The sequence below is a fragment of the Rhagoletis zephyria genome, unplaced genomic scaffold (assembly GCF_001687245.7).
Source record: "Rhagoletis zephyria isolate East Lansing unplaced genomic scaffold, Rhagoletis_zephyria_1.1 Rzeph_scaffold_00013, whole genome shotgun sequence".
Taxonomy (NCBI): domain Eukaryota; kingdom Metazoa; phylum Arthropoda; class Insecta; order Diptera; family Tephritidae; genus Rhagoletis; species Rhagoletis zephyria.
Window position 1 is genome coordinate 629,587 of NW_016157097.1, and position 15,012 is coordinate 644,598.

A 15,012-nucleotide genomic window follows, 5' to 3' on the forward strand; every position below is an offset into this window, starting at 1 on the left:
TTTCGTTTGCTTGTGCTTAACATGAGCAACTACCTCCTTCGTGTTGTAATCTGCTTTTTCCAATAGGCATAAACTGCCGTTAAGGATTGGTGGAAATGAACTATTTGAACGGAATACAAGTAGGTTTCGGAATTTTGCAATATATCATACTTTATTCAATTATTTCGCTAGAATTTTAGATTCGGCAAATGCTCTCAAAACTGTCTCGAAATTGTAACGTGAGTTACCGATGTATATATTTCTTATTTATTTTTTCTTTTAATTCAATAATTTAAATACGAAAATTCGGCACATTAACGATCTGTTGACCTTCCCTGTAAATATTAAATCTATAGATAAATGTGCGTTTAACTCTTAAAATTTTTTATCGAATGTAACGTGAGTTAGCATGGAATTGCCCACATACTAACGACCATATTATAATTTCTAGACACCTGGTTTAAATGTCAATATGTTGATATGTACATTAGGGTGTCCATCGAAAATGTTTTTTTTTTGGAAATTTCGAGATCCTACCCCTTAATTTTATTCGTTTTTATGAGAAATATTATTGCCTATTTTAAAAATTTTTTTGAAGGTCATTTAGAGGCCGCGACCTGTTCATTTAGGTCAGAAAATAGGATCTTGTAGATTTATGAATTTTTGAATGACTATTTTTGATTCGATCTCAAAGATCCAGTATGATCTGAGAAGATCATAAAATTAAATTAAAAATTAAAAAAGGCCCATATTTCTCTTAATTTTTTCCATCGATAATTTCTACAATTTCAAAATATGGAGCACTATCTAAAATTAACACTATTTCCAAATAAGCTGATACCTCATTTCTTGTAATCGCATAAAAATTCTCGAATTTAGGCGACTTTTCTTTTAGGAAAATGGGGGCGGTACCGCCTACTTATATGATATATGCGAATCTCAGGAGCTACTTGACCGATCTCGACCAAATTTGATATACACACAGTGCTTAGCCTCCTCTTGAATATTTTTGAAATCGGACAAAACCTACTCCTCCTAAAATATAGCTAGCTATGAGTTTTTGAAATTACCGTTACGTTGCTGGAGCCCGTGGTTTTTGGAGCTTCAATATGGCGCTTAAGAAGCCAAATTTGGTTGAGATCGGTCAAGTAGTTTTTGAGATACACATAAATGAAATTTCTTGAAAAACATTTTTTTTGCTAAGGAGCGATTGTATATGTATCAAATTTTAATAAATATTGATGAATTCCTTAGTCACACTGCTCAAAAAATCTGAAATTCCGGTACATACACAATATACATTCTAGGCCATATTTAAGAAAACTCGCCTAACTTCGACAATTTTTATGCGATTGCTATAAATGAGCTATCAGTTTATTTAAAAATAGATTTAATTTTGGATAGTACCACATATTTTGAAATTGTGGAAATTATCGATGGCCAAAATTTAAAAATATTTGAGAAATATGGATCTTTTTTTTAATTTACCCGATAAAAAATCGCAACAAGCCTAGTCCGACAATTGATTATTATATACCATTTTAAAGGCCTATATATCCACTTTTCAGATCTTATTCGACCTATGAAATCGAATCAAAAATAGTCATTCAAAAACTCATAAATCTACGAAATCATATTTTCTGACCTAAATCGACAGGTCGCAACCTTTAAAGAGTGTATACAAATAGGCAATCATATTTCTCATAAAACCAATAAAATTAGGGGGTAGGGTCTTGAAATTTCCAAAAAATCATTTTCGATGGGTTAAATTTTTTTGTCTAGGGCCTTTGTGAATTAAGGTAACGTTATGTATGTACATTATCGCGCCCGATGAATTTAAAATTATATAATTTTTAGCCGGTAGCAACAAATGATGTCCCTACATGCACACACACATTTATTAGCGAAAAATATTCATTAGAATGCAACAAATTAAATAAAAAAAAAACCGTAAAATATTGACTAAAGTGCGCCTAGGGAAAACAAAAAATACAAATGCGAGAAAATATCAAAGGCTTGAAACACAGTAAAACAATGTCAATGTCGGATGCTGAAGTTAGTCGGTGGCAAAATTGATGAACTGTTTCTTATAAAAGTTTATGATCACTGCTCCAAAGCATGAGCTGATTTACTGATTACGCGCAATTTCGAATATTAAAACACGAACACAAACACATCAAGCATGCGTTTAATAGCAAATCAAGAAAGGAACGTCTTATAAAAATTAATACATACATTTAAACCTTATTACAGAAAGGCCCTAACTCACATTTTTATTTCTTTACGCACTCAGAAAAAAGAAGTTCCTTAAAACAAGAAACCAGTTTCCTTAATATAGATTTACTGTTTTTTCTTTAATATTACGAAAAATTTACTCAATTTGAGAAGTTTTTCCTTAATTCAGGCTCATGCTAAAAATAGCGCGTCAGTAATTTGAGGAAGTAAATTTACACAGTGCTGTTAAGACGAAGTTAATTGCTTTCCTGGCAAATGTCGGCTGTGGCGTCGCGTAAAGACTACTGCTTCTGGTTTTGAGATCGCAGGTTTGAGTCCGGTTGGAGGTGGTTAGAGGTGGTTAGAGTAAGTTAAGTCAATTATTTCAATTTACAAATTTACAAATTACAAATTGTAAAATAAACTTCATATTCTGAAAAACTTAAATAGTCAAATCCCATAAAAAATAAATGAGATACATTTTTTTAAATACAATTTAAAAGGTTACAATAAAAATAATTTAAAATTACAAATAAAAAATAATTGCAATAAAAAAATATATTAACTAAAAATCAAAGCCATGTCTTTGGAGCCATTTCAAGGTAATATTTCCTTAAAATTATATACTTTTTTCCTAGCATCAAGGAATGTTTTTTTCTGAGTGCGGAGCGACGAAAAAACTTCATAGAAAATCCTGTTCTTCAGCTCCGAGTTAATTTTAAACGCTGTATCATATTGAGAACTGTAATTAATTTTATGCGGTAGAAATTATTTTTAAGTTCTAGAATTGAGTTAGGGCATTTCCATATGAAGGTAACGATAGGTATTTTTCCAGATATTTTTGCTGTGTTTGTTAGATTTTAATGAAATTTTATATGGCAGTAAGGTCACAAAAGTGAAGAAAACATAAAAATTGTTAAAATTAGCGAATTATTTGTATAAATACCTATATATTTTATAGATAACAGAAAGTGATTTTAGTGCCATAAAATGGCAGATATTTCGTAGGGAGCTTCATAAAAGTTTTCATAAACTTTGCTGGTGTTGGTTGATTCTTCCGACATAGTGAGAAGGTGATGGACTTTAGAACGAATTTGCACCATCTCTTATCAAATTTGGTTTCGAGTCAAACCGATTTCGGCGTTCTGAACTTCAGAACGAAAAATTACACTAAAAGTGGAAACCAAATTTGGTTAGACACTCGTTCCAAAATACATCGCTTTCCAAAATTTTAGTAAAAAAAAAATTAACATAAGAATACATATCCACGTGCTTTCACAATAACTTACCTAAAAAAATATTTAATCCCAAACATTCTTACTAATTAGCAGCATAGTCAAAACTTGTGTGTGCCAGCACTATAATTATAAATACATATCGCTCATTTACTTCAATAGTGTCATAAATCAAAAAAGCAAAACTCAAGAAAAACTGTTTTAAAGTTTTGAATTTACATACCGTTACCTTACAGGAGAAGCAAAAAACATTATAAAAAGGGTATCAAAACCACGTAGGGCTTTTTAAAAAGTGGCATGTAACCAGAGCTGGGTAAATGCAATTACATTACAATTACAATTACATTCCTCAGTAATTGTAATTAGGAATCAATTTTTTCAGTTCACAGCAAAGGTATCGATTACTTTCTCAATTCCTTGAAGTAATTTCAAATGGAATTTGGTTTTTTCTTGCAATATGAAAGGAATTGAAAATGTAATTTTTTCCAATTCCTTTGAAAGTAGTTGAAAATGTAATTGATTTTTTTCGAATTCCATTCCTCAAAGTAATTTAAAAAGTAATCGAAAGATTTATAAAACAAAAAAATTTACTGTTACTGCAATAGATTTGTTAAATTTTTTGGTTGCTAACTGCCTTGAACAAATAACTTATACCTAAGTAGTATTACTAATTGGATTTTAAGAAAGCAGAATTACTTAAACTGTAGCTGTTCAGTTTATAGGGTAACCGTTAAATTTTCCAGATCCTACCGCGGCAGATGAGACCCGTAAATGTCGAAGCAGGCATAACCCGCCGTATCTATAAGAATGCACTGACGTAATTGTTTACATTATGGTACCCAAAATGGCGTGCCTTCTGGGGCCTTTGAAGTACTCTTACCGGTATCCGGCGTTACAAATAAGCGCAGAGTCCGCTTGATTTATGAGCACTGTCGGACTGGAGATACCAGCTCCTAAGAGTTTTATAAATAAATTGCATTGCTATGGCTTAATTTTGATGTTAACACTGTAAAGACGTTAAAATTACACAAAAAACGCGAGACACGTACAATTAAATTTGGGTAGTAGGTTACGGATCTGTATACCGTTTTTTTAGATAAGGTCATTTAGTCGTTATTTGCATTTTAAGTTTGCATTGCAAATGTATGAGTACGATATGATGTATGAGTAACATTATTTCCTGCTAGTATTTCATACAAAAAATTAGTAGTGTTTTAAGCCGCAAAGCAAGCCGATATTGGCTAGTCTATACTAATATAAAGTCCAAACAAAAGGGTTGTTTAAGGAGAGTTTAACAAAATTTGTTGTATGGTAAACTCCGAGTTTGAAAGTAGAGTTTAGCGTTTAACTCCAAAATGACCCATAAACTCGAGTTTGTGACTCAATGAGAACGTAATATTACTTTAAGATAGTTGATAATCCTATCGAAAATATTGTCAAATCAAGATTTCTCAAACACCTTTCGTTTTGTACCCATACTGTAATATTTCATTTATTTTTTCAATTTAATTGAGTTAAATTTGCAAACAGGTGACAAACCTCTTCGAAAATATTTTTGACTTTAAGCCTTACTTAGTTGTGAACTAAATATGACTATGAATATGCGCCTATGATTTTTCATTGAAAATTGTTATGTTAAATCCCAAATATACATACACTGCCGGAACAAAGTATTGGCACAGCAAATTTTTCACAATATATGCAACAATTTTTATTCTAATATTTTTCCGCCAATTTTGTATAAAAATATGGTTCATTCAACAACAAAAAACAAAAAAATATAATTCCTAAACTTTGTGCAAAACTCGCGAAAATTCAGCAAATTTTAATGAAAATTTTCAACTTTTTAATCAGATGTTTTAGAATTTTTTTGAGTTTTGAACAAAGTTTAGGAATTATATTTTTATGTTTTTTGTTGTAGAATGAACTATATTTTTATACGAAATTAGCGGAAAATTTTTAGAATGAAAATTGTTGCATATATTGTGAAAAATTTGCTGTGCCAATACTTTGTTCCGGCAGTGTATGTATATCGTCACCTGAAATGCAAAATAACGTAACATATCACTGAAATGGAAAAAGTCGTGACAATTTTTTTTTTTATAAAGCGATGTGGGGAGTTGTAATTCGATGAAATCCATCATAGCAATCAAAAAGTAAATTTTGAATTTTTTATAAGTTACAAATTTTTGCAATTCAGTGACGATGTTGTTACGTTATTTTGCATTTCAGGTGACGATATCTATGAAAGCCACGCGATTATCTCGTACATATGCAATTTTGCGTCAAAACTACCATAACAGCTATAATCTACTATTCAATGCAACGTTTATGCGGGATTTTCTGTGTAATACATCTGGCAACATAAACGACGTTAACGTAGAAATGGCGCGAGTCCCAACATCCAATAAGAATCCAAGGTCAATAAATGCTCCCGGCGTAGATGGTGGCGCGACTTTTGAGAGCGAATGAGCAGCGAGCGTTTTTTTTACGGGTACAGCCGCTGAGCATCGATGGAGCAAATGAACTTACAATCATACATACATACCTAAATATGTTATAAACAATGGGGAAAGTGCATTATGTACACAATTAAACGTAGGAAACGGTGCGACGGGGCAGTGGTCTCACTTGGCACATTATGGTTAGTACATCACATTTTGTTTTGTTGTTTTAAATGAAATCTGCTTTAAGAGGAATGTAAAAATATCAACCACCTATTTTGAGATTCGAATAGAAATAAATGCCTATTTTCCCATGCACTGCCGGTTGAAAGAAGAGAAATTAGATGCAGAAATAAAACGAATACGAAATCCCGAAGCACGATGTTGTTTGTCTCTGCTGCTTTGTACGGGAGGAATGCGTGCGGGAGGATGCACAGTAATTGTTTATCGATTACATGACAAATTTTACTTGTGAACAACGCGCTTTTACTCACCAATTTCCATTTCGCTATTGTCTACGTCACCGTTATATCAAGTTCTGCTTGCTGACTCCTCTTTCTAGTGCCTATATGTAGATAAATAACTGTTTTCCGGTCGGCCAGGCCCACTTTTGGTAATTGAGGTGCGCTGGAGGAACGCCAGACTGCGAAGGCGATAAAGGCAGATTGTCGGTGCCGATGGAGTTTGCAGTAACTCTAACTACCTGCTCCAAGATTTGTTTACACTAGTTTAATATTATTTTATGTTATTATTATTATTGATTGGTTGAAATAAAAATTGCTGCGTTGTTTGCTTTCTTCGTACTCAATCTGTCAATTTCACCCAAGTGATCCACGATCCACTCCAACAACTTTTTTTGTTGCCAAATTTGGTCGTCAGGCAGTCGGTGATGCCACTGTCCAAAAGTTATCAATTCGGTTTTTTAGACTGGGTTCACACAGAGAAACCTGTGTTGCTCTTTTTCAGCAACATCTCTTTTGGTGTTGCTTTTCGCGTTCACACAGAGCAATTCTTTTAAATAAAATTGTTGTTTTCAGCTGTGAACGGCCAACTACAATTACTCAGACATGTTGCCTGAGCACGAGCAATTTGGAGGCCTTTCCCCTCCCTCGTCATCCCCTCTCCCACAAGTAAAGAGTTGCCGCGAAAAAAGTTTCTCTGTCTGAGCCTAGACATATTGTACTACGCACATGCAAAAGTAATTTAGCAAAAATACGTGTTTATATTAAAATGCATTCCCTCATGCATATTTGAGGCAGTTTTTTTCGAAAATAAACAAATACTTTAAATTTAAATACTTTTAATTTTTCCACTCCCACCGACTGATTTTTGACTTGGTTCTTTTGCGTGCCGTGTATAAAAATTAAAAATCAAGATTTAAGAGTGAAGCGAATTTGTTCATCAATTCAATAAAACTGTAATTAATGCGGTATATATGCAGTGTCCACCCCCGTTAATTTTTATTAAAATAATTGGTACTTCGAACCAAGCTCGGTGTGAAGGCCCCTTGCTTTTATTTTTTTGGCAAATGCCAGCGCGAAAGAAATCAATCAGCTGTAAGCTTTTGTTTAGAAAGTGTAACGCAAAGAGAAATCAGTGAATCAAATCAAAAAGGTAACAAAATATTCAAAACGCCGATGATCGCAGAAAAATCTATCATTCTTGTTGTGTTTCTTTACTATAATTCAATAATACATTTTAACAATTATTGAATCATGGCTGAAGGTAACGTTCATCCAACAAAACGGCTTAGATTAACTGGAAACTCGGACTGGCATGCTTGTGCTATACTGACTGACGAGTATTCAAAGGAGTCTCCTCTTGTTCGCGTTTATTTAAGTCAATTGGAAAGTAAAAGCCAAATATCAAGTGTAATGCAGGAACTAAGCAAATTATTGCCAATGGAACACATGGGTCTTCAACATTTAAAGCGTGTTCGGCAGCAGGAAATCATATTGTACAAAGTCAAAGATATTAATAACCAAACCTCAAGAAAATATTTAAATTCTCTAGGATTCAGCAAAGAAACCGTTGAAATTTTATGCAGAGATGTACGTGAATATGATGTTCCGGCTTTCCCGCCCAGGTTACGCTGGCAATATGAATTAGCACAGCAGCGTTGGCCAAGCAAATTTCATGCAAACAAATATATGGAACTACTTTACGACGGGAGTATGTTTAGCGAGGGGCAACGAATTTTCCACTCCAAGGTTTGGCTTTTACTGAATTCAATTTCAAGTGAGTTGGAGCACAATAAGCCATGTAGTATTTGCATAGATCCGCGTAACGATACAGTGGTTGCTTTGGCGGCCAGTAGGACTACTCTAAATCCTGTAATGCATTGTCCAATGGTGTTGGTAGATTTCGTAGCACGTACACAGAGTGGCGGTGCTTGGCTAAAGGAATTTTCAAACGAGTTTCAAAGTATTTACAAAGATTCCGACAGCAGCAATGATTTTTATTCCGTTACAAACGGAATACCTGAGAAATATTTGGAGTTTATTCAATCAGATGCACGTTTTAAAGACTTAAAAATTGGCGCAGAACCTCTAAGAACAAAAACTACGGTGCAGTCGGCGGAGCAAACTACACAAGTTGAAGACAACTTGGTAAAATATGGCCCCTATTTATGTACCGGATATGATGTGTATTTGAGCCAAGAGCCGTGTCTAATGTGTGCTATGGCGCTGGTACACAGTCGCGTGAGAAGAATATATTTTGATAAACGTTCTACGAATGGAGCATTAGTAACTCGATTAAAGCTACATTCTGTAAAGGAATTGAACCATCACTACGAAGTTTTTGAATGCAAAAGAAAATCCAATAACGAATGTTGTAGGTGACGTATGTGCTATTAAAAAATGTTTGTAATTAAATTATAACGCTTAGATAATAATTTAAGGGCAATGCTTTATGCAAATAAAGTTTTTCAATTATTTTAAATTACTGTATTTTAGTACCCTGTCTTGCAGGCGATGATAGCAAACCAAGTAATTGGCAGTCAGCTTCTAAAATAGTCAAATCTTTTTCTGAGCCCAAAAATTTCGTTGACAACTCCAAATCTTTAATCCGTAGCCTTACGCGTGAACCTCGCACATAGTCTCTGTAATCAAAATAAAATATTTATATAAAATTCATAGAGTTTGGTTATTTTAGAAACATACTCGCCACCGCGCGCCGGCCTCGTGCATACACAGTGAAACTTCCACCCGAAATCAATATATAAATCATCCCCGACTACATGAAAAATTTTTCCACTCACTATTTTGCCTTCTGGATCACCTAACTAAGTGGCAGATTTTATAATTGTGAGTGTAAATAAAGTATATTTAAGTAAAACTTACATCAATGAATTTCGATTTCCGCAACAAAGACGGAAACGTTTCTACATCTACAACTTCCTCAGGTTTACTTGTGGCAGCTTCCGTGTGTTTGTCAAAGGCCAAAGCGAAACCACTTTTCACACTTGCACCATCAGCAGTTCCAATAGCTTCCTCTGCCTGAACATTTGGTGAGTTGCTCGGTGGTTTGTTTGTACACAAAGCACGCACTGATTGCACAATCTTCAAGTTTGCCAACCTCGGTAAAATTCTTGCATGGGGAAAGCGCGTAATAGCAACAGTAGTTACTTTATGAAATAACATTTTACTTAATAGAAATGATGCTGATGAAATATCAAAGGATATACTCGTATTTTAAGGTTATGTTATGTTATGTCAAAAGACATTTGACAATAAATAAATAACAGCTGTTCGGGTTGTTGCAAGGCGAATTTATCCAAGGTGGTATTCAAGGCGAATTTAGATTTTCGCCGCGGTCCTTCTGAATTATAATTATAGATTCGCCTTGTTCGCCTTGGTNTAAGTTTTGGTTAAACATGAACAGTTAACAGCTACGCGAACGAACCTAATGATAAATTCGCCTAGGGTTGTCATGAACCAATCATGAACCAATTAGAACAGATCTGACCGGTTGAGAAGCAGCCATTTGTAATAGCAATTGAGAAAAAAGTGTGTTACGTTCATAATTTTGAAGTTTGCTATTTCTGTTTTGCTTCTTTCTTTATGTGTATTTTGTCGATGGTTTATTTCACAAAAAAACTTGTTTTCGTTGCTTTCTGAGCTGATGGTTGCTTCACTATGTTTTTACTTTTCTTGTGTCTTTCTTCGCTATTATCACTATGTTCTTTGCTTTAAGAAAATTTGACACAACAAAATTTCTTAGCCTTTTCTTGTGCATCATTTTATATGGAGTTGTTGCTTTTCGTTAGAGCTGGATACTAAGCTGAATCCAAGAAATTTTGCTTTTTACGGGTGTGCTGTCAAATCAGTAAAAGCAAAAATTAAATACAATGCGAATGAAAGAAGAAATCGGCTGGTCTAATAAACAACCTTCTGTATGAATACACTTTGTTTCACTACTTTTGCTGAATTCAGCCACACCGGCTGCCCTTATCGTATTTCTTTGTTTTGACATACATCAATTTTCCTTTCTTTATCAGCTGCTGCGATTAGTGCACGTTTTCCTGCTGATATCCTTTGAGCTGAGATTTAATTTAGCCGTTATTGTATAATTTTTAAGGTTTTATCAATTAAATTGTAGATATGATAGAACAACAAAGACAACGTATTGAACGTGCTGTAACAGAGATGGTGGATGATATGGATAAAACCCATTTACGTAAAATGCAGGTGAGTGCATGGGGGCAACAGCACTGAATGTTTGTTTTTAAATGTCATGGAGTATAATTGTAGACAGATATGCACTTATGCTCGGCTAAATGCTGTCAGGATATGAATGCAAGCATTGACAGTGTACAAAGATGTGTGGAGAGATGCTCGGCGCCGTTAACGCGTGCACAATCCTATGTTCAGCATGAGTTGGGTGAATTTCAGGGACGCCTACAGCGCTGTGTTCAGGTAAGGAAGTAACTCTTTTATGCTTAATTTTGCAAGTCAATGTATTGCGGTTTATTTGTTTACTCTTTTACCTTAGCAATGTAATGATGACGTCAAAGTGAAGATGCCGGTCAATCCCTCGGATGCAGATATTGCCAAATATACCGACCAATTTGAACGTTGCGCAATACAGTGTGTGGACAAGCACGTTGGTCTTATACCCACTATGATGAAAACCATTAAAACTGTGCTAGCGAAAGGTCCAGAATCCATTCCCCAAGTTTAAAAGCTTGCGACAAATATAAGCTTACCCACAAATTGTACGGTACATCAGCAACAACTGTTTTGTTTGTTACAAAATTATGTGACGAGGTTTAACAAAATTAAGCTGCATTAATCAAGAAAATAAATTGGTGAAACTTTACCTGGCAATCTTTACGTTCTACATACATACATAAATTCCTTCTGGCTGATGTCAGTTAAACAAAATTTTCCGCCATCTAAATCTAACTAACACTCCATCGCTCCATTGCCAACAAATTGTGTTTAATCGTAATACTCGTAAATGACAGAGCAACAACGTAAACGCGTAGAACGCGCGATATCCGACATGATCAATGAAATGTATTCAAGCCATTTGCGTAAAATGCAGGTTGGTAAGCGTTTAAGAGTTGAATTATCTTTTTATTACCGAATCAACTTGCTCATCCCAGTCTGAAATGCATATTTGTGCGTCTAAATGCTGCGATGATCAACGCGGAACTTTAGAGTCTGTGCAGACTTGTATTGAGGGATGTGCGGTGCCGCTTATTAAAGCTCAGGATTACTTACAGCAAGAGTTGGGGCAATTTCAAGGGCAGCTGCAAAATTGTGTTATGGTCTGTTATATTTTTTGTTTATTATCTAGTGTTACTTTTTTGTAAAATTTTTAGAAATGTAGCGAAGAGGCGAGACAAAGACTGCCACCAAGTCCAGGAGATGTAGAACTAGCCAAAAATCAGTATCAATTTGAAAATTGCACTGTGGCCTGCGTAGACAGACACATTGGACTCATACCCACTATGATGAAGACCATTAAGGCTGTGCTAGAGAAAGGCCCCAATGCCATGCCTCAAGCATAGAGTGTTATGTGTGTATGTAAAATGGGTTAATGTTAAGGGTTTTGTTTATAATAAATGAGAAGTTTGAAAGAAAGCCACCTGAATACTGTATTGGAGAAAAATGTTGTATTTTTAACAGAGAATAAGATAAATTAGTAATTGGTATTCGCGACGTACAAACGAATACATATACATATGAAATGTTGGGAACTAACAACAAATTTTTATAAAAACTATACAAAATATATCTAACATGCATTGTTTGCATACTACTCCGTTAGACGTCGTTTCTTTTCTACTTCTTCTTCGTATTGTTCACGCAGGTCTTCTATTTGATTCTCATATTTTCGTGTCAAGGTTGCAAGCTACAGACATAATTATTAGAGGTTTAGCAGTCATTCATTAAAAATGTGTTATACCTTTAAGTCAAACATGCGTTGCAGTAATTCTGTCTCTCGCTTCAAAGATAGTTGGTAATCCCTTTCTTTTTCAGCCAATTTCTTCTCAAACGATTCAACCAAATCCTTTCGCAATTGTCGCTCTTGTTCGATTAGCATTAAACGCATTTCAGCATCTTTCCGCTCCAGCTCACTGCGTAGGCTGAAAAAAAAACGTTGAAATAATTTGGTAAATAGTAGATTCAATAGTTACTAATAACTTACAATATATTTTCTTCGGCTGCAGATTTAGCCTTTTCCACTACAAAAGAATAACGTGATTTGTTCACAGGCTTCGTAGGCTGTTTAAAGATAATGTTCTTCGCTATTGCAGAAAATCGCAAAACATTCATATTTTCTTCATAAAAACAGTCCGTTGGTGTAACGTTCACGATCATTGTTAGCTTTTCTTTACCGAGCAAAGCCGCCTGCAAAAGCATCGTAAGTTTTGACTCTCGTACCGGAATTATTTGACCCTTGGACTTAAATTTTTTATTGTTATTAGCAGCATCCAGACAACGGCCAAGTGTCATAAGTGACGTGTTGATACCTTTAGCTTCTGTGAGACGGGAGCCAATGTTACGCGTTTTATTTAAACGTTCAGATCCAGCCAGATCGCAAAATTTATATGAGGACTGTTGAATAAAACATTTATTTTAGAATACTTTTTTAAATGTTAGCAAGTAATTTTTACATCTAAATCACTTACATCAACAACTAATCCAGAGCCGTAGTACTTTATGACATCAATAAAAAATATACAATGCGAACGACTCGAATTCGCATTAATCGACGTAGAAGCATATGTTACGCGTTGCAGTCCCCATTGAAGTAGTTTTAGGGTTTCTGCGGAAGACTTCACATATACAGAGGTCAGTCCTTGTAAGAAGACTTTGCCATCATTTATGACTGTTTTGAGCCCTTTTCGCTGTGGAGGCGCCATTTGTTGATTTCCTCTTGTCTGTGGTGGCGCCAACAGATCATAAACGATTTCGTTATATATTTCTACAAAGGAAATCCATATGAAGACAGACACTTCATCTTGCTCTAGAGTTTGAAATTCATGATCACGTTTTATTGTTTTCTCCAATAGCTCGTGCTCCGCGTTCATTCCTGCGCAACATTCTAGTAATGTTTGACGTATGTTTTCTTCGCGCTCTATTTCGTTGTCGTCCATTATACAGGTATTTGCTTTCTCCAATTTCATAGCTGGTTGTGGGTAGATGTTGGACGCATTCAATCGAAACACATTTTCGACAGCACGCGGCACTATGCCGGGGTCGCTTGGGGTACCTGGAAATCATAACATTTTGCTGCAGTCATCTTCGTGAAAACACAAACTTTTACTTACCCAACAATGTAAAAGTTTTGCCTGATCCCGACGTTCCATATGTGAGTACTACGAAGCTGTCTGCGCTTTCAATGCGTGGTGCAATGCAAATTCGATACACTTCGTCCTGTTTCACTGTACTATCAAACACAGCTGAAAAACTGTAGTGTTGTTCCATTTTGTTCTTATTGTTACTTGTTGATGCGGTATCATTTGGTGGGCCGGCAACAAGAACATTTCCCGCATGATTAATTTTGTAAGTTGAAGAAATGTGTGATACAGGTTTTAGACGTAAATAAACTAACGCACTATTGGAGTCAATGCTCTGATCACTACTCGCTTCACTTAGCGGTGTAGAAACTTCATCGTCAGTCGAGAGTTCGACATCGCTGTAGTAATCTCTCTGGCCTTCTTCCTGTATTTCATCAAAAAGTCGCACTTGGCGTTCGGGCCGTGGTCGAGAACAACGATCAACAGAAGGGTCTCGCGCACGTAGAAAGGACGGACGCACATCTTCGCAAATGCTATCAAGCGAACTTTGATCCGACATTATATCGCAATTTTCAAGTCTCTTCAAAGGGATGGATAAAATACACTTCAAATAACTGTAAATTAATACGTAAAACCTTTTATATTCAGATTGGCGCGCAAGAAATATGAAAATACCTACGTAAATGAAATGACAAGCAGCTAGCTAAATTCAAATCTGATGGATTTCGATAGAGTTACCAAGGCTTCAATAACAACTTTAAAATTGTGAATACAATTTTCTTCTTCTTATTTTCCTGTTTCACAATAAAACTATGGGGTTACAATTTTTTTTTAAATGAGGGCATGTTATTTAAGCTCTGATCCAGTACTCCATGAACTTATAGGATTTTACACGAACTTGCAGGAAGTTGCAGGAAAAATGTTCCCGTACTCCAAAATCCTGTAAATGAGAGCGACTTTTGGAGAGTTGTGTGGAGAATGAAGTTACAAGATTTTACCCGAACTTTTTCTTCTGGTAAAATCATGAAAAGTGTCAAGCAATCACTGGTTGACATTTTACAGGAAAAATGGATTTTTTGTTCCCGTACTTTTTGTTGTTACTCACTTTTTACTCTCACTTCAGATAGTAATTTTGCTGTTTGACAGTTTTACAGGATTTTTCACGAAAAGTATTGGATCAGAGCTTTAAGGCTCTGTTAAGGCTCTGTTATGCATACTTGGCATTGCTTGAGAGTTGTCACATAAGGAATCTGTTAAATGAGCTTCGCGTGTAAGCTGTTACCCAACGCACAGCATTACATACGTAAAAGTCTGTTGGTTTTTGATTTCTACGTAAAAATGGTATAGCAGTGCATGCAATGCCAAGTATGCATAACAGAGCCTT

General features: G+C 35.2%; 6 protein-coding genes across 8 annotated transcripts in view; 3 read left to right on the forward strand and 3 right to left on the reverse strand.

Annotated features, from left to right (window-relative positions):
- ACC (acetyl-CoA carboxylase) overlaps positions 1-6,718 on the reverse strand; it is a 47,280-nt gene extending 40,562 nt beyond the window's left edge. The window contains exon 1 of the mRNA XM_017611642.1: positions 6,367-6,718. Coding sequence (XP_017467131.1) covers positions 6,367-6,376 — 10 coding nt within the window. The 5' untranslated portion in view covers positions 6,377-6,718. The remainder of the gene's footprint in view (positions 1-6,366) is intronic.
- A 744-nt stretch (positions 6,719-7,462) lies between these two features.
- On the forward strand, positions 7,463-8,729 carry LOC108359887 (probable inactive tRNA-specific adenosine deaminase-like protein 3). Its single transcript, XM_017611966.1, has one exon. The coding sequence runs from the start codon at positions 7,588-7,590 to the stop codon at positions 8,713-8,715; it is 1,128 nt and encodes a 375-aa protein (XP_017467455.1). The 5' UTR covers positions 7,463-7,587; the 3' UTR covers positions 8,716-8,729.
- LOC108359895 (28S ribosomal protein S28, mitochondrial-like) lies at positions 8,701-9,635 on the reverse strand. The gene is made up of 3 exons (XM_017611975.1): positions 9,217-9,635; positions 9,037-9,158; positions 8,701-8,975 (listed from the first exon to the last, which is right to left on the reverse strand). The coding sequence occupies exons 1-3, from the start codon at positions 9,514-9,516 to the stop codon at positions 8,816-8,818; spliced, it is 582 nt and encodes a 193-aa protein (XP_017467464.1). The 5' UTR covers positions 9,517-9,635; the 3' UTR covers positions 8,701-8,815.
- Positions 9,636-10,303: 668 nt separating this feature from the next.
- On the forward strand, positions 10,304-11,194 carry LOC108359739 (protein FAM136A-like). The gene is made up of 3 exons (XM_017611714.1): positions 10,304-10,563; positions 10,627-10,791; positions 10,868-11,194. Exons 1-3 carry the CDS (start codon positions 10,477-10,479, stop codon positions 11,054-11,056), a joined length of 441 nt encoding a protein of 146 aa, XP_017467203.1. The 5' UTR covers positions 10,304-10,476; the 3' UTR covers positions 11,057-11,194.
- Positions 11,195-11,280: 86 nt separating this feature from the next.
- Positions 11,281-11,911, forward strand: LOC108359749 (protein FAM136A-like). The gene is made up of 3 exons (XM_017611721.1): positions 11,281-11,422; positions 11,484-11,648; positions 11,703-11,911. Exons 1-3 carry the CDS (start codon positions 11,336-11,338, stop codon positions 11,889-11,891), a joined length of 441 nt encoding a protein of 146 aa, XP_017467210.1. The 5' UTR covers positions 11,281-11,335; the 3' UTR covers positions 11,892-11,911.
- A 63-nt stretch (positions 11,912-11,974) lies between these two features.
- Positions 11,975-14,399, reverse strand: sub (kinesin family member subito). Of its 3 annotated transcripts, none has more exons than XM_017611696.1 (6): positions 14,308-14,399; positions 13,659-14,242; positions 13,017-13,600; positions 12,533-12,942; positions 12,290-12,470; positions 11,975-12,235 (listed from the first exon to the last, which is right to left on the reverse strand). In XM_017611696.1, the coding sequence occupies exons 2-6, from the start codon at positions 14,185-14,187 to the stop codon at positions 12,140-12,142; spliced, it is 1,800 nt and encodes a 599-aa protein (XP_017467185.1). In that variant the 5' UTR covers positions 14,188-14,242; positions 14,308-14,399; the 3' UTR covers positions 11,975-12,139. The 3 variants fall into 3 exon arrangements, with proteins under 3 accessions (XP_017467185.1, XP_017467193.1, XP_017467179.1); XM_017611704.1 differs by having other exon boundaries at positions 14,304-14,380; XM_017611690.1 differs by lacking the exon at positions 14,308-14,399 and having other exon boundaries at positions 13,659-14,297.
- Positions 14,400-15,012: the final 613 nt, after the last annotated feature.